Source organism: Panthera leo, chromosome A1 (genome assembly GCF_018350215.1).
Source record: "Panthera leo isolate Ple1 chromosome A1, P.leo_Ple1_pat1.1, whole genome shotgun sequence".
Lineage (NCBI taxonomy): Eukaryota > Metazoa > Chordata > Mammalia > Carnivora > Felidae > Panthera > Panthera leo.
This window is the reverse complement of record NC_056679.1, coordinates 106,840,339-106,867,190: the sequence shown is the minus strand read 5'-3', so window position 1 is coordinate 106,867,190 and position 26,852 is coordinate 106,840,339. Positions and strand designations below refer to the sequence as shown.

The 26,852-nt window shown below is 35.8% G+C and overlaps 1 protein-coding gene across 1 annotated transcript in view; it reads right to left on the bottom strand.

The window, feature by feature from the left end:
• ADAMTS19 (ADAM metallopeptidase with thrombospondin type 1 motif 19) overlaps positions 1-26,852 on the bottom strand; it is a 237,973-nt gene that overhangs the window by 142,797 nt on the left and 68,324 nt on the right. Inside the window, exon 7 of the mRNA XM_042905726.1 lies at positions 20,187-20,230. Coding sequence (XP_042761660.1) covers positions 20,187-20,230 — 44 coding nt within the window. The remainder of the gene's footprint in view (positions 1-20,186; positions 20,231-26,852) is intronic.

Genomic DNA, 26,852 nt, shown 5'->3' with positions numbered 1-26,852 from the left:
CCCAAAACTGGGGTTTCCCCCTTATTTTTAAAATTTTTTTTCAATGTTTATTTATTTTTGAGAGAGAGAGAGAGAGAGACAGAGAGAGAGAGTGAGCAGGGAAGGGGCAGAGAGCCGGGGAGAGACACAGAATCCGAAGCAGGCTCCAGGCTCTGAGCTGTCAGCACAGAGCCCGATGTGAGGCTGGAGCCCACGAACTGTGAGATCATGACCTGAGCCAAAGTCGGACGCTTAACTGACTGAGCCACCCAGGCACCCTGTGCTTTCCCACTGTAAGTACACTTTCCCCCATCTTTAAAACAATAGTGATCTCTGGATCACTGATCTGATTCATCATTATAGGTCTGTCTTTTAGATAATGTCATGTAAGTGGACTCATAAGGCAGCTAACCTTTTGAGACTGGCTTCTTTCAGTGAGCACAGTGCTTTGAGAGTCCTCAAATTACTACAGACTTGAACCATTTACTTCTTGAAGCCCATCGGATTGTTTCCAGTTTTTGACAATTATGAATAAAGTAGGTATAAATGTTCATGACCAGGTTTGGGTGAAGATAAGTTTTTATTTTTCTGAAGTAAACACCTAGAAATTGGATTACTGAGTCATATGATAAGTATTTGCTTATCTTCCTCAGAAATTGCCAGATTGTTTTCCCAAGTGGTTGTAAAGTTTTGCAATTGCCAGCAGCAATGTCTGAGTATTAAAGTTGACCCACATTATCCACAGAACTTGATATTGTCAGTATTTTATATTTTAGTCATAAAATAGGCATACAGTGATATCTCACTGTGGATTTAATTTGCATATCCCTAATGACAACTGATGATGACATCTTTTCATGTGTTTATTTCCAGTATATATCCTTTTTGTGAAATGTCACGTCAAGTCTTGCACATTTTTAAAGTTTGTTTTCTTAGTCATGTCTGGATATGTGAGACTTATGAAGACTTATGAAGACAGTTAAACAACACAATGGTTAAGAGTACTGATCTCCCCAACACACACAGTCAAACATCTGCATATAACTTTTGACTCTCCCAGAACTTAACTACTAAAGCCTACTTACTGTTAATCGGGAGGACCTTACAGATAACATAAACAGTCAATTAACACCTATTTTGTATGTTGTATATATTATGTACTATACACTTAGAATAAAGTAAGCTAGAGAAAAGGGTAGTGAGAAAATTGTAAGAAAGGCAAAGTACATTTACAGTACCATACTGCATTTATCAAAAAATACCCACATATAAGTGGACCCATGCAGTTCAAACCCATACTGTTCAAGGGTCAATTATATTTTCTTCTGGTCCAGAACTTGTACTTTTAAAAAACATTTTTAACATTTATTTATTTTAGAGAGAGAGGGAGAAGGAGGTAGGGAGAGTATGAGTGGGGGAGTGGCAGAAGGAGGGAGACAGAGGATCCAAAGCAAATTCTCTGCTGTGAGTACAAAGCCCTATGCGGGGCTTAAACTCACCATCATGAGATCATGACCTGAGCAGAAGAGTCGGCCGTTTAACCGACTGAGCCACCCAGACGGCCTCCCATAACTTATATTTTAATCCCTTAACAGAGCAAAATATTTTTATTTTTGATATTGTTGTTTTAATTTTGATGAAATCTACTTTACTATTTTTTCCTTTAATGGGTTATGCTTGCGTGTTGTATCTAAAAACACTTTACCTAATTCAAGATCACAGAGTCTGGTGTTTTCTTCTCGGCTTTATACTTTTACATTTTACACTAGTTTAATAATACATTTTGTATAAAGTTTTATAAGTTTATTTATTTCCTTTTATTAAAAAAAGTAGGAGTGCCTGGGTGGCTCAGTTGGTTGAGCTATCGACTTCAACTCAGGTCATGATCTTGTGATTCATGAGTTCGAGCCCCATATTGGGCTCGCTGCTGTCAGCGCATCTTCCTCAGATCCTGTCTCCCTCTCTCCCGTTTCATGCTTGTGTGTGCTCTCTCTCTCTCTCTCTCCCAAAAATAAATAAACATTAAAAAAAGTAAAAGAACTTTATAGTCCTTCATAATGTAGAATGATGTCCAGTGTTTTCAAGACCATTACTCCAAAGATTATTCTTACTTCATTAAACAGAATTTGTACCTTTATAGAAAATCATTGGCCACACTTGTGAGGATCTATTTCTGGAAACTGTATTTTGATCCATTGACCTATGTATCTATTTCTTTCGTTTTTAAGGTTTATTTATTTTTGAATGATAGAGTGGGTGAGGGAGCTGAGGGAAAGAGGATCTATAGTGGGCTCCATAATGACAGCAGGAAGCCTGATACGGGGCTGAAACTCATGAACCGCGAGATCATGAGCTGAGCTGAAGTCAGACGCTCAACTGACTGAGCCACCCAGCCATCCCTTGTATCTATTTCTTAAGCAGTACCATACTGTATCCATTATTGAAGCTTTGTAGTAAGTGTTGAAATCAAGGACTGATTCCTCCAAAACTACTTTTCTTTTCAAAATTGTTTTGGCTATTCAGTTATTTGCCTTTTCATATACATTTTAGGATCGTCTTGTTTCTATCTACAAAAAAGAGCTCAAACTTTTATTGGAATTGGGTTAAATCTATAGATCAATTGAGAAGAGCTATATCTGTGCTCTGCTGAACTTCCTTATCTATGAACATCTGTTTCGATGTTCATCTAAATATTTATTTAGATCTTCCTTTACTGAGGTGCCCGGGTGGCTCAGTCAGTTAAGCTCAGATCTTGATCTCATGGTTTGCAAATTCGAGTCCCATATTGGGCTCTCTGTTGTCAGCACCAAGCCTGCTTTAGATCCTCTCTCCTGTCTCTGGAGGAGATCCTCTGTCCCCTTCTCTACCCCTCTCCCACTCATGCTCTTTCTTTCAAAATAAACTTAAAAAAAAAAAAAGGAGATCTTCCTTTATTGCTCTCATCAGCATTTTATAGTTTTAATCACACAGATTCTGTATATGTTTTGTTAAATTTATACTTAGATATTCCATTTTGGGCCTATAACAAGGATAAATACTCAAGAGTAGAAAAAGTATTTTATGTTTACTTATATTCTATTTCTTTTGCTCTTTCTTTATTCCTGATGTTCTAGTTTCCATTAAACATAATGTCCCTTCCATCAGAATTACTTACTTTGGCAATTCTTTTAAAGAAGCTCTTTTGATTATGAATTCTCTTGGTTTTTTCTTCATAAGAGATGCTCCTATTTTATCTTTTTTTTAATGTTTATTTTTGAGAGAGAGCAAGCGGGCAAACAGTGAAGAGGCAGAGAGAGAGAGGGAAGAGAATCCCAAGCAGGCTCAGCACTGTCAGCACGGAGCCCAATACAGGGCCCAAACTTACGAACTGTGAGATCATGACCTGTGCAGAAACCAAGAGTCACACACTTAACCAAATGAGCCACCCAGGCACCCCTATTTTATCTTATCTACACTGACAATCCTTTCTTTCAGTATTTTAAAAATAGCGTGCCATCCTACTAGCTTTCATGGTTTGTCATAACAAATCTGTTGTCATTAATAGCACTGGTCCCCTCAAAATAACAGATTTTTGGGTTGTGTCATTTTTTCTTCATCTTTAGTTTTTGCTGTTTGATTGTGATACGCTGTGCATCTTTTCAGGCATTTCTTGTTCAGAGTTTACTTGGCCTTTTGATGATTCATATCTTTTGCCAAATTTGCAAAGTCTTCAGTCATATTTCTTCTCTCTTTGTGTCTCCTTCTGGGACCCATGATGATGTCTTGTGATATTTTCCACAGATGCCTAAGACATTTTTTCCCAATCTTCTTTTCTCTCTGGTGTTCAGTTTGGATAATTTCTTCTGATATATCATTAAGTTCTCAGACTCTTTTCTCTGTCATCTTGGTTCTACAACTCTGTACATTCAGGGAAATTCTTATTTTGGTTATTCTTTCTAAAGTGTAATATTTCCATTTGGTTTTTCATTATACATTCTATTTATTTCCTGAGACTGTCTTTTCATTCATTTAAAAAATGTGTGCCCTTACTTTTTGCAATATATTTATAATAGATTTGTCATAGAATTCCAAAATCTGTACCACCTCAGAGAAAGTATGTGATGAGTGTCTTTTCCCATGCAAATTGAGATTTCCCTATTTTTTTTACAGATGGTGTAATTTTGAGTTGTATCCTGGACATTTTTAACACTACATTGTAAGACTCTCAGTCTTATTTAAATCCTACAAAGAATGCTGATACTTAATCATAAAAGTTCCAAAATTCCAAAGCTCTGTAGGCTTTGGTTTCATTGTCAAATTTCTACTGTTGATTTTCAAAGCCTTTTCCAGCCCTGTGTGTTTGTCATCTAGTGACCAGGCTGTGAATTAGGTGGCTCAGTAGCTTAGTGGGCTCAGTTCTCAAATTTTATGGTCATATTCACATACGCAAAGCTGAGGTAGGCAGAGGAGTTGATAACCGACTGTATGGGGTTACTTTCCCTACCTCTTCCCTCTCCAGCATCTCCTTTGTCCCTTCCCTGTTCCTGTGGTTCTCATTCCAGTAGTGCTTCCAGAAAGTCTGGGCTTTAGTTATCCCACTCTGTACTGCGTTTTTTGGGACTACGTCTGTGCCTAGGCTTGAGCAATAAAAGGGCTGCAACAAAATGCAATGGGGTTCACCCTTCCCTCTTAAAATAAAAGCTCTGTAGACCAGAGAGTAAGGTTCATCTCAGATTTTTATGACTCCTGTTGGTCTCCCCACTGCCACTGTCATAGGATTGCTTGGTAGATAAGTCAGGAAAGAATGTGGGCAATTATTTAAAAGGGGGGACTTCCCCCACTTTCTCAGAGCATTAGGAGACCTTCTTCATCCTTGATTCAAACCAAAGGGATTTCCTAGCTCTCTCTCTGTACATGTCTTAATGACTACTTCCAAGTTTGGGCTGTTCTGAGTCCAGGAGAGAGAGAAAAATAATAAACTCACTGCTGGTTTGTAGTACTTCAAATTCTTGCCTTCTTCTCAATCTGCACTCTACTAATTACTTTATTTTTAAAAAATTTTTTAATGTTTATTCATTTTTAAGAGAGAGAAAGAGAGAGAGGAGGGGGAGGGGCAGAAAGAAAGAGCGAGACACAGAATCTGAAGCAAGCTTCAGGCTCTGAGCTGTCAGCACAGAGCCCAATGTGAGGCTGAACCCGACAAACCACAAGATCATGACCTGAGCAGAAGTCAGATGCTTAACTGACTGAGCCAACCAGGCACCCCGCTACTATTTACTTTTTAAAATCTTCACATAGTGTTCTATTCTCCCATGTTTTGTAGCTACATTCAATGAAAGAGAAGGGTGGAGTGTGTTCACTCCAGCTTATCTTAAACTAGACAGAAGTTCCCTCTCTGGAAAAAAAAAAACCAAAACAATAAGAACTATTGTCTTGTAACTTATAGAAAATTACCTATGGGATTGTATTACTTCTACAGTGCAAATGAAGCATCTCAATGATCTCCATATTCTCTGGAGTCATTACCATTTCCAACCACATAAGAGCCAGAAATGGAAAGACTATGGCACATGCAAAGCAACTGATGTGCTGCATCATCAGATTGTTTAGGTATTAAAGACACAAATCACTGTACTATCTAGAAAAGCATGTTCTTCCATACGGGCTTACAAAGTTTCTGTATTTTTTGCCATCTAACAATTGGTAATATTCTTTATATCATAATAGAACTAACAATTGATAATATTCTATATATCATACTAGAACTGACCTACGAAAATTTTTCACTAAAATAATAGATTACATTGATATAATTACATACTAATAATTACACAAAAAGAAAAAAATGATTAATAAACTCAATTATCTTCAATACTCTTACTAGAGAAAATAAATGACATAGAAAAACTCAAACTGACATTAAGACAGAATCTTCTGATCATGAGATTATTAAAATTTATGGTCCAAATTAAAAAAAATATATATGGAAGGCTTCTGAATACTTCAGAGATGTGTGTCAATACATTTATGCTTGAAAGCTATGATGATATAGACATGGAGAGAAGGTGGTGCAGAGTAAAGGAAGACAAGGGGAAACTGTCTTTGAATCACGTAGACAAGAATAACAAAAGGTCAGCAAAGAGGAAAAGATTGAAAAGAATGTGAACATAGTACTTTTTATTCACCATTCTGTCTCTAGCACCTAGTATAAGCTTTTAGGCACAGAGAAAGTACTCCAAAATATTAGAAAAAAATTGGATAAATGAAAAAGAGCAAAGAGAGAGATAAAGAAGTCAAAAGAAGGTCACCTCAAATAAAAGAACCAATAAAAGTTGAGGAAGAAGGACAATAAAAAGGCAGTTTCTATTATCTTCTAAACATGACTCCAGGAGTTTCAGATAACAGAATTTAAAACATGATGAAAATTATCAACCTTTTAATCTCTGATCTATCTGAAACACACCATCATGCTTGGCGGCCATCCGAATTGAAGGCTGAGAGAAATCGCATGAAACCACCTTCCAACATATGCAGCAAATGCTCCTATGATGACTCCTAGTAAGTTCAATCATTGTGGCAGGGGATTAAGTAATGCAATATATAAATTACAAAAATAATTATCACAGCTTAATATTTCTGAAATAAGTACTTTTAATGTATCGTGTACAATCCTGATTAATACGTAAAAGTACATCTCCAATATGTTCGTTAATAATAGAGTGACCATACAGTTAGTTTGCTTGGGGCATCACCTCATTTTATGCTTGTGTCCAAGCATAATGATTAATTATGCTTCCTTTACCTTTTCAAAGAGTCTTAGTATAAATTATGCTTTATATACTTTATCAGTACACGAATGTCACAGGCCTTTTTGTTGCAAAGCTAGACCTGGCCCAATCTGACACCCTTGGGGTTTTTTTTGTGTGTGTTTTTGTTTTTGTTTTTTTTTTTCTTTGCTGGTGCATTTTCCTATATTCTGGGCTGGTTCCACCTGATTTACCTCCTTTGATAGCCAGTTTTCCTCTGCCCTTTCCTTTCCACTCCACAGGCCAAGTGTTCAGACGCTTTCCAATTTAGTGTGGTATATGATCATCATTGATGCAACAAGAAAAAAGAAATATAAATGTGGAGAAATTGGGAAGATTGTAGGTTGTAATAAATTGTTGCAAAATTCTCTCAAAACCCTTTTTGTGTTGTTCTTTTTTTTTTTTAAGTTTATTTATTTTGAGAGAGACAGAGACAATGCAAGTGGGGAAGGGCAGAAAGGGAAGGAGAGAGAAAGAATCCCAAGCTGGCTCTGCACTGCCAGATGTGGTGCTGGAACTCCTGAAGCGCAAGATAATGACCTGAGCTGAAACCAAGAGTCAGATGCTGAACCATCTGAGCCACCCAGGCACCCCACTCTTAAAATACTTTCACTGTTCTACTTTCTGGCCAGGTATGGTAAATGAAAATCTCTTTGAATGTCTTGGGGCGCCTGGGTGGCTCAGTCGGTTGAGGGTCCAATTTTGTGATCTCACGGTCCGTGGGTTCGAGCCCCACCTCAGGCTCTGTGCTGACAGCTCAGAGCCTGGAGCCTGCTTTGGATTCTGTGTCTCCCTCTCTCTGCCCCTTCCACACTTGCGCTCTGTCTCTCTCTCTCAAAAAAAAACAAAAAAAAAAAAAAAACCAAACAAACAAAAAAAACCAGAAACAAACAAAATGTTTAAAAAAATCTCTTTGAATGTCTCCCTTCACTTTTGTTTCTTAACACACATTTTCTTTTTTCTTACTCTGCTTTCAGAGGGTCATGAACTATTCTTTCATCTGAGAGGGCTTCATTTTCTTCCAGTATATAAATCCACAATCAATATATAATCATATTCATCCTTTATTCTGACAGTGTTAGTTTTCTACTACTACATTACAAATTTTTATAAATGTAGTAGCTTCAAATGACACCCATTTACCATTGCAGTTTATAAGTCAGAAGTTTTGAATGGCTTAACTGGGTTCTGTACTTAGGGTCTCACAAGGCCAAAATCAAGGTGTCATCCAGGCTGTACTCATTTCTAATGTGTGCAAAAATACCAGCTTCCATGTTCTTTAGGTTGTTCTTTAGATACAATTCAGTTCCCTGCCTGTGCTTTAAAAGGGTAAACAGGGGAACCTGGGTAGCTCAGTTCATTGAGCATCAGACTCTTTCTTGGTTTCAGCTCAGGTCATGATCTCACAGTTGGTGGGTTCCAGCCCTGTGTTGGGCTCTGAGCTGACAGCACAGAGCCTGCTTGGGATTCTCCCTCTCTCTTTCTCTCTGCACCTGCCCTGCTCACTCACTGTCAAAATAAATAAATAAACATTAAAAAAAATAAAAGGTGAATGGAGTTAGATCTCCAAGTCTTAAGGTAAACTGAAGGATTGTACTTACATCTGTGAAATCCCTCCACAGCAGTACCTAGGTTAATGTTCAATTAACCAGGGGACAAGAATCCTAGGAGTGTCATCTTTAGGATTCTGTGTGCCACACAGAATCATATTTCACTTGCATTTCTGAGAAAATGCCCATTACACGCTGAGCAGCAATTTATAACATAACTCAAACCATGATCAATTCTGGGTATTTCAAACCTGAACCTAATTTACATGCAATTACACACATTTAAGGCAATGCATGTATCTAATATGTTTGATAATTTCTTTTGCAAAAGTAGAAGTCCCATTAGACTGAGTGGGCAAGAGTACCATCATCCTTGAATCTATTAAGGGCTTGGAATGGGACTTTGAATATGGTGAATACCCACACAATATATTTGAATTCACATGAAGACTTACATTACTATTTCACTTAGAAAGTAAGATTTAAGGGGTGCCTGGGTGGCTCAGTCGGTTAAGCATCTGACTTCTGCTCAGGTCATGATCTTGTGGTCTGGTCCATGAATTTGATCCCCGCGTTGGGCTCTGTGCTGACAGCTCAGAGCCTGGAGCCTGCTTTGGATTCTGTGTCTCCCTCTTTCTCTGCCCCTCCCCTGCTCCGCTCGTGGTCTCTCTCTCAAAAATAAACATTTAAAAAAACAATTAAAAATTAAGATTTAAACAGGAAAAAAGGTAACTTCATTCTTTGCCTAGTCCAAAGGAATGTACATTTCAAAATCCTGAATATGAAACCAGCATAATTTTTTGGTAGAAGAAATACAGTTCTAATCAAAAGGGTATTAAACTGGAGCGACTAATCTTAGTAATTTTTACCATCTCCAGTCTCTAAAATTCTCTGTGCTTTAGGTGCCATAATGCAAAAGAAAACGGACAACATCTATTTAATGAAAATTAAGCTACCTAAAAGAAACTGGCTTGACCTCTTCTTCTCACCCAATAAAAATGATTACTTCTGCTGAAATGTGGTTTGGAGAATGAACTGGTGTTTGGAAAGGGAAGTGTCTGGAGATTCTCACATGTACAGTGTCAACATAAAAGGGTTATTTAAGTATGTTTTAGTCTCTGAATATGTTTCTTCTTGGCAGTTGCTTTCTAGGTGGTCTGTATGCCTGTTTGACAATTTGCAAGCACATAAAATCAGAATTCTTCAGAAGTGTACAGGAGAATAAACCATCAGTCCAACCTGCTAAAAGATAGGACAAGAAAGTTTATTAACGATACAGAAGCACCTAAGTCGTAGCAACAGAAGACAGGGAGCGGTCAAGCTTACAGAACTGACAATCTGGTGGGGAAGGAGGCACACTCCCTCTCCTGAACAAGAGTTAGAAAAAGATTCATAGCTAAAAAACTCACATTGACCAACACGTACCTTTGCCAGTTCTATGTATTTACCAATTTTTTTTTATATTTTAGAGTCCTTAGGCAGTTTCATGAAACACAAACACATACACACACTCACACACATTAGCAATGACTGACTTCTCATCAATGATTATCAATCATTCCCATGTTAAGGCAGAATTTCTCCAAGCATATTCTGCAGAATCCTGGGCTTCTATAGTATCTTTTCTAAGATCTTTTCAAGAGGTGCACAAGGTCAAAAGTGCCAACATTTGCAATGATGGTGCAAAAGCAACGGTAGGTAAAATTGCCTAGCACAAAAAAAGGCAGCGGCACCAAACTTCACTGTCAGCCATTTTATTTTTCACTGATACTCCCAACGGGAAAAATGACAATTTCACTTTAAAATGGCCTAGATGAAGCAGTCAAATGTATTAATTTTATTAAACGGAACTCCTGAGTATACACATCTTTTAATATTTCATAACAAAAAGGAAGTAGGATAAAGGATTCCTAATGCTGACTAAATTATGATGTTGTCTCTAGGAACAGGGCTGTGAGATGGCTTGAATTATGAGCTGAACGGACTTTGTTTTTCACTGAACACCATTTTTGCTTGAAAGAATGTCTGACAAACCTTGGTTATTCAGACTTGGGAATTTGGCTGACATTTACCCAAAAATGAACAAAATGAAACTGTCACTCCAAGGAAATGAATAGATAGAGCCACACACACACAATGAATATATCACCTAATATGATACATTTAATAGTGTCTATATGTGAATTTACCTATTTACCTATAGGGAAATGACAAAAATTCAAGCTTTTAAGTGAAATTAGAATAACGGACTTTTTAAAAAAGTAGTCTTTATGCCCAGTTTGGGGCTCGAACTCATGACTCCCCTGATCAAGAGTTACATTCTCTACTGACTGAGCTAGCCGGATGCCCCCTACTATTGGAAAACTTTTATCTGCCAGTGTGAGCTTGGTAGCTTCCCAAAACTTAAAAACTTTCCTGATGAGACTGATGCAGATATTGACAAACACGATTTTTTCATGTATATTGCATAGTGAAATGTGCCAACACTCAGAAGATCTGCCTAAAGAATGAACTAATATTTTCCAGTTGACCAATGCTAAAAAGCCTAGTCCCCATCCATTTTCCAAGTACCTATCTTTGTGAGGGCAGATTTTCCGGAAACATTTCAACCAAAATAACAAATAGCAACACCTTATAGGCAGAAGCAGGTATAAGATCCTTGCTGACTTTGACAAGTCAGATATAAAGAGGCTGACAAAAATACAAAAGCCACGTCTTCTATTTTTTGTTTTGAATAATGTAGTGAAATTTTATAAAAAGTAGGTTCTTTATGCTAACGTTTGATGAGTTTATTGCTTAAAATGCTAACATTTGATGAGTTTATTGACTTAAAATATTTAAAGGAATATCTCAGCTTTCGTTTCTAATATGGTGAGAATTGACAAATATGATTGACATTAAAAAGGCCCTTGGGACCTTCAATAATTCTCAAGAGTATAAATGGATGCTAAGACCAAAAAGTTTAAGAATAACTGGTTTATAGCATATATACAATTTAAGTATCTATAAAGAAGCTTCTAAAATTATTTTTTAGAAAACTTGTGGGAATCATCATAACTATTAACACCAATTCTCCAAATCTCTTAAACATTATAGCACATGTGAATGTTGAGAATATGAATTATGCGACCAAGTGAAGTTGTAGTGTGTGTAAAAATATATGTAACAATACTTTAAAACTCTTTCTTAAGTTCCATTTCTAGCAGCAATATATATATACTATATATGGTATAATATATATAGTATTGACTACTGTATATAGTCTATATATATATATAGTAATATAGTATATATATATAATATACTATATAGTGTATACTATACTATATAGTGTATATATACTATAGTATACACTATATAGTATATAATATACTATATAATATACTATAATATAATATATTATAATATATATAATTACTATATATATAGTAATGAGAGTGATTTTGTTTTATTATTTTTTAATGTTTATTTATTTCTGAGACAGAGGGAGACAGAGCACAAGTGGGGGAGGGGCAGAGAGAGAGAGAGAAAGACACAGAACCTGAAGAGGCACCAGGCTCTGAGCTGTCAGCACAGAGCCCGATGCAGGGCTCGAACCCACGAACCGTGAAATCATGACCTGAGCCGAAGTCAGACACTTAACCGATTGAGCCACCCAGGCGCCCCAAGAGTGATTTTAAAAAGTCTGATATTACCAAGTATACTTTTTAAAATCAGAACAAAAATCTACCATTCTTTCTGGAAATCCTAATAAAATCATGTTGCGGCTTCTGGGTCCGATTTCTAGTTTATATATGATATTTGGTTAAATATCTGGGTATTTGCCAAACTCGCATCTAAAGGTGTTCAGCTTAAGTCACAACACTGAGACAAAGAGGGACTACTCAAGGTAAGACCTTGGAACTGAAACCTCTTCATAAAGTTATCTGTATATAAAGTGAGAAGGAGGGGATACCACTTTCCTTTCCGTCAACACAGTGAAAAAGTTGGTTAGGAAAACAAGTGCCCCCTGGCAAAAGGCAATGGCATAAAAACTTGTCTACTTTGACCCAGACTCTGTTTTTAAAAAAAGCCTTGCCTGAGAATATTCATAGTTGGCATATCTAAATTACAATACCTGCATGGTCTAAGGAATTGGAAATTAACTTAAATATGCCCAAGAAATTAACTTAAATACTTCTAAGGAATATGTGGAATAAAAATTATACCCTGAGAAAGGTTCCTCTTCTCCAGGCTACCCAGGATTCCCACAGATGAAAAATAAAAAAAAAAATTAAGAAGTAACTCAAATACAAAATTATATAACCTATGAGTAACAAGGCATCATGAACAAGATTCAACAAAATTAGCAAATAGGTCTAGAACCACAAGAACTTCAGTAACAGAATTATTAGTTTAAGTCAATGTTCACAAGTACACTTTTAATGATTTAGACCTAAAAGAAGAGAATGAACACATGAAGAAGGCTCAATATATTATCAAAATGCCATAGCAGGCAGAGAAAAAAAAAAAAAAAAGAATGAATTCAAACAGGATGTTTAGAAATAAAAAGAGGTATTGGAATAAAAAAAAAAAAAAACCTTGATATTTAACAGATGAAATTGTTAAAAAATACATGAAGAAAATAGAAAGTTGGTATAAACTGAGAAACACAGAAGAAAAAGTTATCTAGAACACAGCACAGAAGGGCAAAGATGGATTTGAAGACAGAAGAGAGAGAGGGAAATCGGAACCAGAAGTTGCAACATGATTTTATTAGGATTTCCAGAAGGGATGGTAGATTTTTGTTCTGATTTTAAAAGGTACACTTGGTAATATCAGACTTTTTAAAATCACTCTCATTGGCAGAAATCTCCCTGTAATCTGAATGTACATCTCTCTTACTACTAATGACGTTGATATCCTTTCCTTCCTTCCTTCCTTCCTTCCTTCCTTCCTTCCTTCCTTCCTTCCTTCCTTCCTCCCTTCCTCCCTCCCTTGCAATTCACCCTTGATGTATTCATGTATTCTGTTCTAAAAATGGCTGTTAGAGTCTTTGGTCCTTTTTGGCACATCTACAGCTTGTTTATTTCTTACTCACTGATTTAAAGATGTTGTTTTTATATTCTGGATTCTAATACTTTATTGATTATGTGTGTTGCAAATACTATATATACATCACTCAATCCAAGATTCCCATTTCACTTGTGATTTGTCTTATAACCAATAATGTCTCACAGTTAAGAATTTATTGCATAGGGTTTTCTTCTCCCTCTTCAGTGGCACACTATATAATGGTATGTCTTAAAATCAATGACAATAAAGGCACCCTAAAATCCATGAAATGTGGTTATCTTTTGCCTCATAGAAACCTGTTTTTTTTTCCATTGTCATTATGATACATTTTGATATACAGTATTTTCAAATTCAAATATAGTTGAATTTATCAAGCATTTCCTTTATAATTAGCATTGTGTGTCCTTTTAAAAAAATCTGTCCCTAACTCAAAAATATGAAATGAATTTTCTATACTTTCTCTTCTAATTTTTTATAAATTTAAACCATGTGATTCAATTCAACTCTTCTCAATGTGAATAAATGTCTTAACATCATGTGTCTCCTCTCCCAGTGTTCTGTTTTATTTATCAATTTCACAAACGTGTGCCATGGCCTGGTCCTATTTATTATATACTATACTTAATATGTGATGGAGCATACTCCCCTTCCATATTCTTTGTTCACTAGTGTCTTGGCAATTCTTAGGCCTATGCTCCTCTATAACATTTAGAATCAGCCTGTCGATTTTCCTCCAAAACTCCTTTTACAATTTTAATGGAAATACATTCTATCAATAGGTCAGTTTGAGGGAAATGGCATTGGTACCATCTTTAGTCTTTCATACCACGAGTACAGTTCATTTCTTCATTGAGTTGTGCCTTCATGATTGAATTACAAAATAGCTCAACAATTTTATGTCCTATGTATTTTGTTATTCGACACATTCCAAAGAATTTTATTTTTTCCATATATTTAATAGAATTTTTGAATTAAATGTTTCACTGCCAATTGCTGCCTTATAAAACGTAATTCGTTACTGAATATGCCTTTGATATCTAACCACCTTACTCTCTTGTTAATTTTAATAACATAATTATACATTCCTTGTTTTTTTTTTAAATGCAGACAATCATAACGTCCACTTCATTTCAAGGCCTAAAATTTCTAATGCATTGTTGAATAGAAACAGTGATAACAAAATCTTCTCCTTGTTTCTGATTTTAAAAGGAATGCTTCCAATGCTTCACTATTTTTGAAAAGATGTTTATGTATTTTGTATAAATATCTTTAACTGAGTTAATAAAGTTTCTACTTTGTTCTATTTTCCAACAGTTTTTATCATGAATGTGTTTTGAGTTGTAGGAAAGACATTTTCTTTATCCATTGTGATGATCATATGGTTTTTATCTTTAATTGTATTACATAGTTACATTTTAAGATTTTCTAATGTTAAACTACTGCTGCATTTCTGGAATAAATCTCAAATAAAATAACCCTACTTGGTTATTTAAAAATACATTGTGAGATAATATCTGCTAATATTTGGTTTAGAATTCATTTCCTTCCTAAGTGAGAAAAGCTTATTGTTTTTCTTTCTTACACTGTCTACTTTAGGATTTGGTAGGAAACTTATATGGTTTTAATTTACCTTTTTCTATTCTGTAAAATAGTATAATATTGGAATGGTCTGTTCTTTGTAATGTAGTAGAAATCATCTGTAAAATCCTCAAGGCTCAGTATTATCCTGGAAAGATTTTAAAGAACTGATTAGATTTCTTTCACTGTTCATAGATGATAGACTATTTTTTCATCTAGTCTGTCAGCTAGAAATGGTATCTATTCAGGTTTCTTAGTATAGCCCTAGTTTGTTGCTCTTTGTATATATTTATATATTCTGATGCAAATTTCTTCTTTTTATCTAATCCTAAAATCATTACCAGTTCTTAAAACAGTCTATAAAGATTTGAGAGCACCAAATTTCTGAATTCCTTCTCTATAAGTCATGAGAGGAGGTAATTAGTTATTAGAAAGTGTATTGTTTTTCTAAGGCTGCTGTAATAAATTACCACAAATTTAGTGGCTTAAAACACTCAAATTTATTATCTTACAATTCTCTATACTAGAAGTTTGGCCCAGAAGTCATCAGCTAACATCAAGGTATCACAAGGCTCTCTGTGCACCTTTGCGGAAGCTCCTGGGGAGAGTCCATTTCTGTGTTTTTTCCAGATACGAGAAGCTGGTGATATTTCATTGCGGGCCCCATCCCTCCAGCTTCAAAAGCAGTAATGATGAGTTGAAACCTTCACATTACATCTCTCTGGGCCTATCTTCGGTAATAATCACATCTCCCCTTGACTCACCTCCTCTGCTTGCCTCTTCAGTCTTTAAGGACCCTTGTGATTACTTTGGGCATACCAAGACAGGCCAGGATAATCTCGTTCCTATTTTAAGTTCCTCTTATTTTAGTTGATGGGCAGCCTTAATTCCATCTGCAACCTTCATTTCCCTATGTAATGGAACCCAACATATTCCCAGGCTCCAGGGACTGGGACATGTATGTCTTTGGGGGCCATTATCCTGCCTGCCACAGAAAGTAACAACCTCACTAGCAATGCCAGAGGATAAAGAATTGCCACTCACATCCATAACTGTACATTATATCTCCCAACATTTAAGGATATCACAGACTTTGCCCAACCTCAGATTTAAAAAATTCTAAATTATACTGACAACACTTTGAATAGGTCTCAGGTTACAAACTGAATTTCAATTTCAGGAATGCTAAAAGGTGACACACATATGCTTGAGAGTTGATATTTTGTTGATCAAAACCTTTAATAGAATTTTTTTTCTTCCAGTTTCTATATACCTACCTACCAATCTACCACCATCTGCGTGACAAAAATCAACAGGAAAAAGTGACTGAAGGGATGGTAAAGCAACTTTTACTTTTTATCCTCTAAACAGCTTTTCAGATATAAGTTTAATAAATAGGTACAACTTATCAAATGAAGCATTTATTTATAAATATCCCACAACACAGATACAGCCCAACACATTTAAGATGTACACATCTTTTGCATCAGCAAATGAGCAAAACATCCTACTGTTTCAAAGTTAAAATGCTGATAAATAAATTCTTTCCAAGTCTATATTTTCCATTTTTAAATACATTCTAATTTATACAATTTTGTTCTATAACTTCATGCAAAGTTACTTTTCTCACTTTCAGTCTTCTAGTTGTACTGCCCTCTGTTATAGAAACACATCACATCACAGAAGAAGCTGACTCATTATTCTAAGATCTGAGGCAGAGGCCAGGAGCACCACTTACTAACAGTGGTGCTGGACCAATTTGCAACCCCTCGGCAAGGGAATAAAAGGGTGTGAGACAAACTAGTGCAGACTGAATGCCAATTAAAAACTAGCTGCCTATGGGGCGCCTGGGTGGCTCAGTTGGTTGAGTGTCCAGCTCTTGATTTCAGCTTAGATGATGGGATCCCAGGGTCATGGGGACTAAGCCCCCTGTCAGGCTCTTCAATGAGTGTGGAGCCTGCTTGAGATACTGTCTCTTTCTGCCTCTCTCTTTCTCTCTCCCTCTGCCCCTCTCCTCCCCTTGCATTCTCTCTCTCAAAAACAAAAAAAACAAGCTGTCTTTGCAAATGTGACAGTTTCACATTCTTTGAGGTCAACAATATAGCTTCCATTATAAAGGTGAGGAATCCAAACCTTCAATGTGTTAAATAATGTGCCCCCATCCCTGTAAGTAATAGAGAGCAGAGGTCTGGTTTAAATCTAGGTGTCTGCAAGGCACTTGGGTGGCGCAGTCAGCTAAGCATCTGACTTCCGCTCAGGTCATGATCCTGCAGTTCTTGAGTTTGAGCCCGCATCAGGCTCTGTGCTGACACCTCAGGGCCTGGAGTCTGCTTTGGATTCTGTGTCTCCCTCTCTCTCTGCCCATCCCTGCTCACACTCTGTCTCTCTCTCTCTCAAAAATAAACATTAAATAAAATTTAAATCTTTGTGTCTGATTTCAAAATCCATACTCTATTTTATTTCAGTGTTTCCTTCACCTGTGAAGTAATAATGATAATAAAACTAGAGAATTCAGATTTTGAAGAAATTAAACAAAATAACGTCCACTGAAGTGTTGCTCAACTTACAAGGTATAGTGTAAGTCTAACCATTGTTTTTAAAATACAGGTATTTCTCTTCATTTATAACTCAAGTTAATACTATAAATTCAAAGCTTTTAACTGCTGTCTCTTACTATACCTACTGGGAGACTAGGTGAAAATGTCATCTTCAAGTGATCATTGAGGCCCGTATTATCCAAACTAATAGATACAAAATCCATTTTCCTTTCTTCTTCCTCTCTTACAATATTTTCATTCCATAGTACCCAAAGTGAAATGGGCTGCCTTCACATCAGTAATAGATAGAAGAAGCAAGAAGGTATGATTCACTGATGTAACAAAAGCGCCCGACAAAAATATAGCCCATAATATTACATACGGAGATTTTTCAATGTGGGTCAATAAACATTTTATTGATAAGCCCTAATATCTTTTTTTGTTGTTACACTAGAGATAGAGAGCTGTTAAGACAACCTGCAAGCTAAAGATGCTTCTTTAACTCTGGGAACAATTCATAAAGGAATTTTAATGCACCCTCTTAATAACCATGGAAATCATTAATATTGCCCCATATTTTTCTTTCCTTATAAACGAGTATATGAGTATCAGGGAAAATCTATGTCTTATGCCATAAGCTACAGAAGTAAAAAGCTTAAATTGGCTTAAACAATAAAGAAACTTACTGGCTCACACATTTGGAAGCCCAGAGGTTAGACTGGGCCCTAGGTTGAACAATTCAGTGATTCAACAATGTTATCAAGGAGGCCCCAAAAATCTAAGTACTCAGGAATACACAGAGATCTCAGGAAGGGTATTGGACCTTCCACATCCTATGTATTTAGAACCAGTTTCTACCACGCTCTTAATGGACAGGTTGAATACAAAGGGGGACTGATTACACCACTTCCCTGATGAAGCATACACATTTCGTCCAAACACATCAAGATACTTCCTTATTCAAATATGCTTTAAACCAGAAAATGAGTTTCATAGATAATATATATCATGAATATGCATGATATTTTCAACTAGCAGATTTACCAAGATGCAAAACAGTCATAATAAAAAAGAAATTGCTTTGGGGCACCTGGGTGGCTCAGTTGATTAAGAACTGGACTCTTGATTTGGGCTCAGGTCATGATCTCACGGTTCATGAGATTGAGCCCTGTGTCGGGTTTTGGGCTGACAGTGTGGAGCCTACTTGGGATTCTCTCTCTCTCTCTCTCTCTCTCTCTCTCTCTCTCTCTCTCTCTTTCTCTCTCTCTCTCTGTGTGTCCCTCTTTGTCCCCTCTCAAAATAAATAAATAAATATTAAAAAAAAAAAAAAACAAGAAAGAAATTGCTTTGCCTCACGTTAGCATGGTTTCCTTAGTCTGTGTGCAAGTTATAAAAAGGCGGATAGCATGTATAATTACGGGAGATACTGCCCAGCTCTCAGGTGCTTGAATGAGGCCACAAGTTGATCTGCTACATTAAAGAAGGCTTAGGGGCAATATAGTTGTGCAAGTAGAGGTAAAGGTAATTATCTTGATACAGGCTTCGCTGTAATCAAAATCTTCTGTGGTTAGGTTGATTAAAACTATGCATCCAGATTCATTTTCTGGAGATTCAAACAAGAGGAGAAGAAAACTGCAGGAAGCAGGAAAATCGTCTCTAAATCATTCAGCTTTTCCTTAGGTGTCTAGCTCTTTTTTATGCTATGGCCTCTTCTATGCCAAAAAATTTTTTGATTCCATCATTATCTGCCTAACACTATTACGACTATTTTCCACTTACTATCGCAGATTTAATCATATGAGGTTGATGAGAACTTATGATGAGTACTTAATGATGGAACTACTTAAACATTATTTTTTAAAATACATGATCCCCTTTATTCTTTTTTCCCTTTTCAAATTGCTCATCTTACAAAGAACATATGACATGTCAAAGATAGTTAAGTTAAATTATGTCCTACTCTACAGAAATAAAGCCCACATTCTATGTCAAAACCAGATTGGACTCTTAACCATACCTTACCAATAATGCCTTATTATATACAGCTACATGACTTAAAACTAATATATATAGTTATATATTTATATATAGTTTTACATAAGGATAAGTAAATTATGTAGATGCATTTATTCTCTCAAAATTAAGAACTGTGGTTTCATGGATTCTATTGGCTGTGTAGTTATGTTTTAGGAATTTTAGATGTCGAGGACAAAATATAAAAAATTACTACTCTCGGTACAGAAAATCCTCATTAGTTGGGCAAATGAGATGGGGTTTCCCTGATACAGTCTGCAAAGAACTTCAAGCATTTATAACTCAAAAAAGATCCACTAGCCTGAAAAAGGTCAATCATATTGACATGAATATATTTTGCCTTGATATAGCAGTAATAATAGAATTTTACTGAATTCTATTCATGTATACATCTTTGTGAAAATAAGAAAAAAGAACTCATGTTATTCCTAAAGCATTGTTTAAAATGTTTCTGCAGTATACGGTGTATATATGTCTTTAAGCTGTTTCGTTAATAACTGAAGTGTTGACAAATGATTAAACACAAAGGTTGGAAATACATACCTGTGACATTCTAAACACACTCTATTAAAACCAACACTCTCAAACAATTTCCTATGCTAAGACAAATGATGTGTTAAAGGTCCCCAGAATGCCTCAAAAGTATAAAATTTTTTACATACACTTACCAACTGTATCACATGGTTCATCTTTGTGAACACAGAAATCTTTCCTAGAAAGGAAATAGAAAATGGAAGTAAAATCAGCTTTTCCACAATTGACAGATTATGTGACTCATTTTTAATAATTACATGAACAAATAAACACACATTTTTTCTCCAAGAATTTACTAGGACTAAGATTAACTAATTTTAATTCTAACAAAATATGAGAATTCTTAAATTTTAATGATGCATCTTTACCTCATATAATCCTGAAACATGCTATCTTATTTCATAAAAAAATATCTCAAAAATAAAATTCTATCTTGTTTTGAATTTTACAGGATTTAACTTTTTTATTATAAAAATGTATATGTGATATTGGGACATGGCTGTCCCTCTCGCAAAAATAAATAAACATTAAAAAAAATTTTTAAGGCGTGAGGAAATTAATATTTTTACACAGGTAAGATCTAACCATGAGTAATATCCTATAATTTGCTATTTGACCACTGTATCTCAAAGAGCATTCCATAAATTATGAGCTTTAGATGCAAAGCATATGAAAGCACAATTTTATCTACCTTTTACTAGCTATGTGACCTTAGGCAATTTACTGAACCTTCTTGTGCCTCTGTCATCTAAAAAAGGGGGAGGTAAAAATGATAGCTATCTACCATGTAGGTTTGTAGTACAGGATAGATGATTTAACACATAAAAACATTTATTTTTTTTAATGTTTATTTATTTGAGAGACAGAGAGAGAGAGAGAGAGAGCGAGCGCATCAGCAGAAAAGGGGCAGACAGAGAGGGAGACAAAAAATCTGAAGCAGGCTCCAGGCTCTGAGGTCCAAGCTGCCAGCCCAGAGCCCAAGGCAGGGCTCAAACCCATGAACTTGAACTTAAGCCAGATGCTTAACCGACTGAACCATCCAGGCACCCCAACACATATAAGACATTTAAAAGTGAGTTCAGTGAATGGGTTGGATGAGTTAACACACAGAAAACCTTGAAAACAATGCCAATCACCTAGTAAGCTCTCAAAACTTAGTTGTTGACATCTTTGTTGTCTTTTGTTGTTCTTGGTATTTCTGTACTATAATTTAAGCAATCTACTGATGAATGTTTAGTTTCTATAGAATTTTTACTATTACAAACAATACAATAATTAGTCTTTGTGTGTATGGAAGGGAGAAATGTTTTTTTTTTAATTCCTCTGTCATAGCCATCTGAATGCCATCTCTAAATGAAAAATGATTTATAAAAATTAAGTGCAACACTCCTATCAATTTCACCGACACCTACATTGAAACGATAATGGTTAGTTTTCAATTCACATTTTGCTCAGCCCACCAGCAGCATCTGTAACTTAATATTTATGTGTAGTTTTGTAAATGTACCATGCATATTTAAAATGTAAAGAAATAAGGGGTGCCTGGGTGGCTCAGTCAGTCAAGGGTCCTACTCTTGATTTCAGCTCAGGTCATGATCTCACACCTCTTGAGTTTGAGCCCCATGATGGACTCTGAGCTAGCAATGTGAACCCTGCTCGGGATTCATTCTTTCTTTCTTTCTTCCTTTCTTTCTTTCTTTCTTTCTTTCTTTCTTTCTTTCTTTCTTTCTTTTTCTTTCTTTCTTTCTTTCTTTCTTTCTTTCTTTCTTTCTTTCTTTTTCTCTTTCTTTTTCTTTCCTTCCTTCCTTCCTTCTTTCTTTCTTCTTTCTTTCTCTCTCTCTCTCTCTCTCTCTCCCTCTCTCCACCCCTCTCCTGCTCTCTCTCTTAAAGTAAATAAATAAACATTAAAAAATAAAATGTAAAGAAATAAACAAAAAAAAATATTCTTAAATACAGAGAACTGGTGGTTTCAAGAGGGGAGGTGGGTGGGAGACGAAATAGGTGAAAGGGAGTAAGAGTACATGTATCATGATGAGCACTGAGTAAGGTGTAGGATTGCTGAATCACTAACTTGTACACCTGAAACTAATATAACAATGTGTGTTAACTATCCTGGAATCAAAACTTGAAAAAAATGTTTATTCTCAAATTGTTTGGGGACAAGCTATACATGCCCATTAGATCTAGCTAACAAATTCTGATACATAATGGCTTAAGAGGGGAGACTGGGTGGCTCAATCAGTTAAGCATCCAACTTCGGCACAGGTCATGATCTCGTGGTCCATGAGTTCGAGCTCTGTGTCCAGCTCTGTGCTCAGAGCTCAGAGCCTGGAGCCTGCTTCGGGTTCTGTGTCTCCCTCTCTTTCTGCCCCACCTCCACTTGCACTCAAAAATGAACATTAAAAAAATAGAATAAAATAAAATAGCTTAAGAAAATGAGAAATTCTGAATTTATTTTTAAATTTGTTCATGAAAAAGAGATGTTAAAATTCCACTGTGGTTATAAATTTGTTTCCTTGTGATTCTAATTTTTGCCTTACAATGAAACTAAGTTATCTCTGAACTTTTATAACTTATTTTGATTTAGTTTTTACTATTGAATGGAATTGTAAATGGAATGGAATGGAATTGAATGGAAATCCTACTTATCCTAATATTTTCCCTGTTAAAGTCTATTTTGTCTGATATTAACAAAAATTAATATATTAGTAATACATTAATATTTGCCTGGTATATCTTTTTTCTTTACTTTCAGCTTTCATTTTCTCTAAGTCTCTTATAAACAGCATATGGTTAAAATTATAAAACCTGTTTATATAATCTATTTATTTATTTTTTAATATTTTTTAACGTTTATTTATTTTTGAGACAGAGAGAGAGCATGAACAGGGGAGGGTCAGAGAAGGAGGGAGACACAGAATCTGAAACAGGCTCCAGGCTCTGAGCTGTCAGCACAGAGCCCGATGTGGGGCTCGAACCCACGGACTGCGAGATCGTGACCTGAGCTGAAGTTGGACACTTAACCGACTGAGCCACCCAGGCGCCCCTATATAATCTCTTTATAAGTGAATTTAATACTTTAGTATGGATGTATTTGGATTTTTCTCTTATTTGTGAATTCTATGTCCCAAGTTATATCTCTTTTCTCTTGTTTTTCTTTCTTCCTATCTAGTTTTATTTTCCTATATCTTCTGTCTGCCATTGCTTGAAAAGTAACATTAGGTTATGTTCAATATATGGTTACTTTTACTTTTAAAATACATTGTATTAGTTCCCTATTGCTGTTGTAACAAATTCCACAAATACAGTGATTTAACATAAATGTATTATTTTACAGTTTCAAAGTCCAAAGTCTAGAGTTCACTGGGCTAAAATAAAAGTAGAGGCAATACTGTGTTCCTTCTGGAATCCCTAGGTGAGATTATGTTTCCTTGCCTTTTCTAGCTTCTACAGACTGCCTGTATTTCTTGACTCACAATTCCCTTCTATCTTCAAATCTGGCAATGGCATCACTTCATCACTACCACCCTAACATCTCTTTCTCTGACTCTCTTGCCTCCCTCTTTCCCTATAACTTGTGATTGCCCTAGGCTCCCCTAGATAATCCAGGATAATCTCCCAATCTCAAAATCCTTAACATAATCACATCTGCAAAGTCCTGTTGCCATATAAGATAACATAGTCACACTGTCTGTGGATTAGAACACAGACATTATTCTATGTGCCACATTCAATTGAAATTTCTTTTTTTTTTAATTTTTTTTTACGTTTATTTATTTTTGAGACAGAGAGAGACAGAGCATGAACGGGGGAGGGTCACAGAGAGGGAGACACAGAATCTGAAACAGGCTCCAGGCTCCGAGCTGTCAGCACAGAGCCCGACGCGGGGCTTGAACTCACAGACCGCGAGATCATGACCTGAGCTGAAGTTGGCCGCTTAACCGACTGAGCCACCCAGGCGCCCCTCAATTGAAATTTCTACAGTTAAAAATTATCTTCAGTGCCCTCCTGAAAAAAGGACATCATAATGCTTTTAATTCAACTGTTCCCTTCAATCCTTCATATTATTTTTATCTGATATTATAATTCTATCTCAATTTTTAAAATCACAAGTTAGATCGGCTACACCATTAATGCTTCTTTAGATTTGCCCCTGTATTTATCAATTTATTTTCTCAATAATATCTTGTATCATTACTTTCTAGAGAGCTTGTTATTCTGCAAGTACATTGTTCAGTATCTCCTTCGGTGAGGATCTATGAATAATAAACTGTTCCAGACTTTGTTTCCTGTGTATTTAGTTATAATGGAACAGTGTCTAAGTGCAGAATTTTAAGTTAACTTTACAGAATTCAGCACATGAAAAATATTATTTCATTTATTTCTAGTATTCATAAATACAGAATAGAAGTCAGCATGCATTTGGTTTCTGGTTAAATTTTATTGAGATATGATTGGCATATAACATGGTTTTTGGTTAATTTTAGGATTTCTTTATGTCTTTGTAGATGTGCAGTCTCACCTAGATGTTTCTAGGTACTGATTTTGACTTTATTTATCTTCTTTGGTCCTTGGTGTTTTCCAATTTGAAGATCCTATGACACATAAAAATTCTTAGCATTATCTATGTAGGTATTCCTCTCACATTCTCTCTATTATGCTAGAATACCTTTAGGTCTTTAAATGTATTTTTGTTCTTTTCATTCTAATGTCTGTAACTCTCAAGAACTCTTTTGTAATTCCATCTGTTAACCACTCAAGGCAGCCTTCTGGAAACATCCCACAGATATATCATCCAATCCACTAGTACTCTCTTCAGCTGCATCTAATCTGCTCTTCAACTCAGATAGTGAGATTTTAAGTATAAGTACCTTTCTTTTATAGTTGTTTTATTTTCCTCAATTTTCAAATCAGCTTTTTCCCCCTCAAACAATTTATTCTCACATTTTGATTTTTTTGGTGTTTTTAATCCTGTGAACAGGTTTTTTTTGTGGTTTTTTTTTTTTTTTTTAATCCCAGCTTTTTAAATTAGTCTTTACTGGGACTCCTGGCTCTTATCATGAAAGATGCTGTCATTTTGTGTTGTTGTTATTTGTGTTTAATATTTATTCATTTTTGAGAGAGAGACAGACAGACAGAACATGAGCAGGGGAGGGGCAGAGACAGAGGGAGACACAGATTACAAAGCAGGCTCCAGGCTCTGAGCTGTCAGCACAGAGCCTGACACAGGGCTCAAACTCATGAACCATGAGATCATGACCTGAGCTGAAGTCGAACACTTAACCAACTGAGCCATCCAGGCACCCCATGTCATTTTGTGTTTTGAAATTCTATGGTGAACTAATTTAGTTGCACTCTATTTGCAGTAGCCTTGTGTGGTGTAAGTCAAGAAAGGGACCCTTCAGAGTAGTGTTGTGCATGTTTTCAACAAGGGTTTCAATGTGGAAATCATATTTGTGGTACCAAATCCCCAGAGGAGCTGGTTTTTTCCTAACTTGCGGTCATGGCTGAGCTGGAATGCTTCTTGTCGACAGCCTGCACTCTTTTGCTGAGCTTCTACCAGATCATACTTTAGTCAAAGGTGTAGTTATCTAAGGGTTCTGGCCTATATGCAATCATTTCAGCTCCACTGCCACACTCGCAAAGCCTCAAAGTATTCTCTTCGTCTGGGAGTTAAATCCAAGAACCGAGAGGTTTAGGTCCAAATAACTCCTCCCAGGGAAACGATCACTTTACCTCAGAAGCTCTCTTTTGTGTTTTGCTTTTGTGTGTGTGTGTGTGTGTGTTTGTATGTGTGTGTATGTGTGTGTGTGTGTTTTTTTTATGTATTTGTTTTTGCCACAGCCTTTAATTTTTTGGCTCATCTGTATGTATAAAAGGATTTTTATTCTATTTTTTCTACAATTCCAAGATGTCTATAATGGGAACATCTCAAGATTATCTAGCCAGATTATCACATAATTAAAGGAATGGAATATAATTTGTGACCTAACATATAGAAATTAGAATAGAGAAACATATATGTATTGTTAACCTGATTAGATCGTAATGTACATAGAATCAAGCCATATAGACTTATTCTATTATCACACTTTATATCATGCAGTTTCTTTTACCAAACTATGGAAAGACTGTATAACTGCCTCAGTGAGATGTTCACATTGACCTCAATTGATAATAAACTTTTTTTTCAAAGATACCTTTCTACAAGTGGGGAATGTGTGAATTATGAATTATTGTAAACATTAGTAATTGTTACAATATTGCTATTTCCTTTCCATAAGATTGGAGGAAAAAACGGGTATGTGTAGATAGCCATGGATATGAATGAACTACAGAATGATGTAACTTACTATCAACAATTAATCATGATAATTTTTTACTATTCCTCCTGGCAAATATCTGACAGACATGATTTCCATATAGAATCAATCCTTGATTACTAGAATAAAGTAGACAAAGGTAGAGTTGCAATAAAGAAGACAAAACATGGGGCACCTGGGTGGCTCAGTCAGTTGAGTGTTCAACTTCAGCTCAGGTCATGATCTTATGGTCCATGAGTTCGAGCCCTGCATTGGGCTCTGTGCTGACAGCTCAGAGCCTGGAGCCTACTTTGGATTCTGTGTCTCCCTCTCTCTCTGCCCCTCCCCCACTCATGTTTTGTCTCTAACAAAAAATGAATAAATGTTAAAAAAATTTTTAAATAAAAGAAGATAAAACATAACCTTAAATAATCTATTTCAACACAAGTCACCTAACTGACTTAATATAAACTTGATATATTTAAATAATATTCAGGA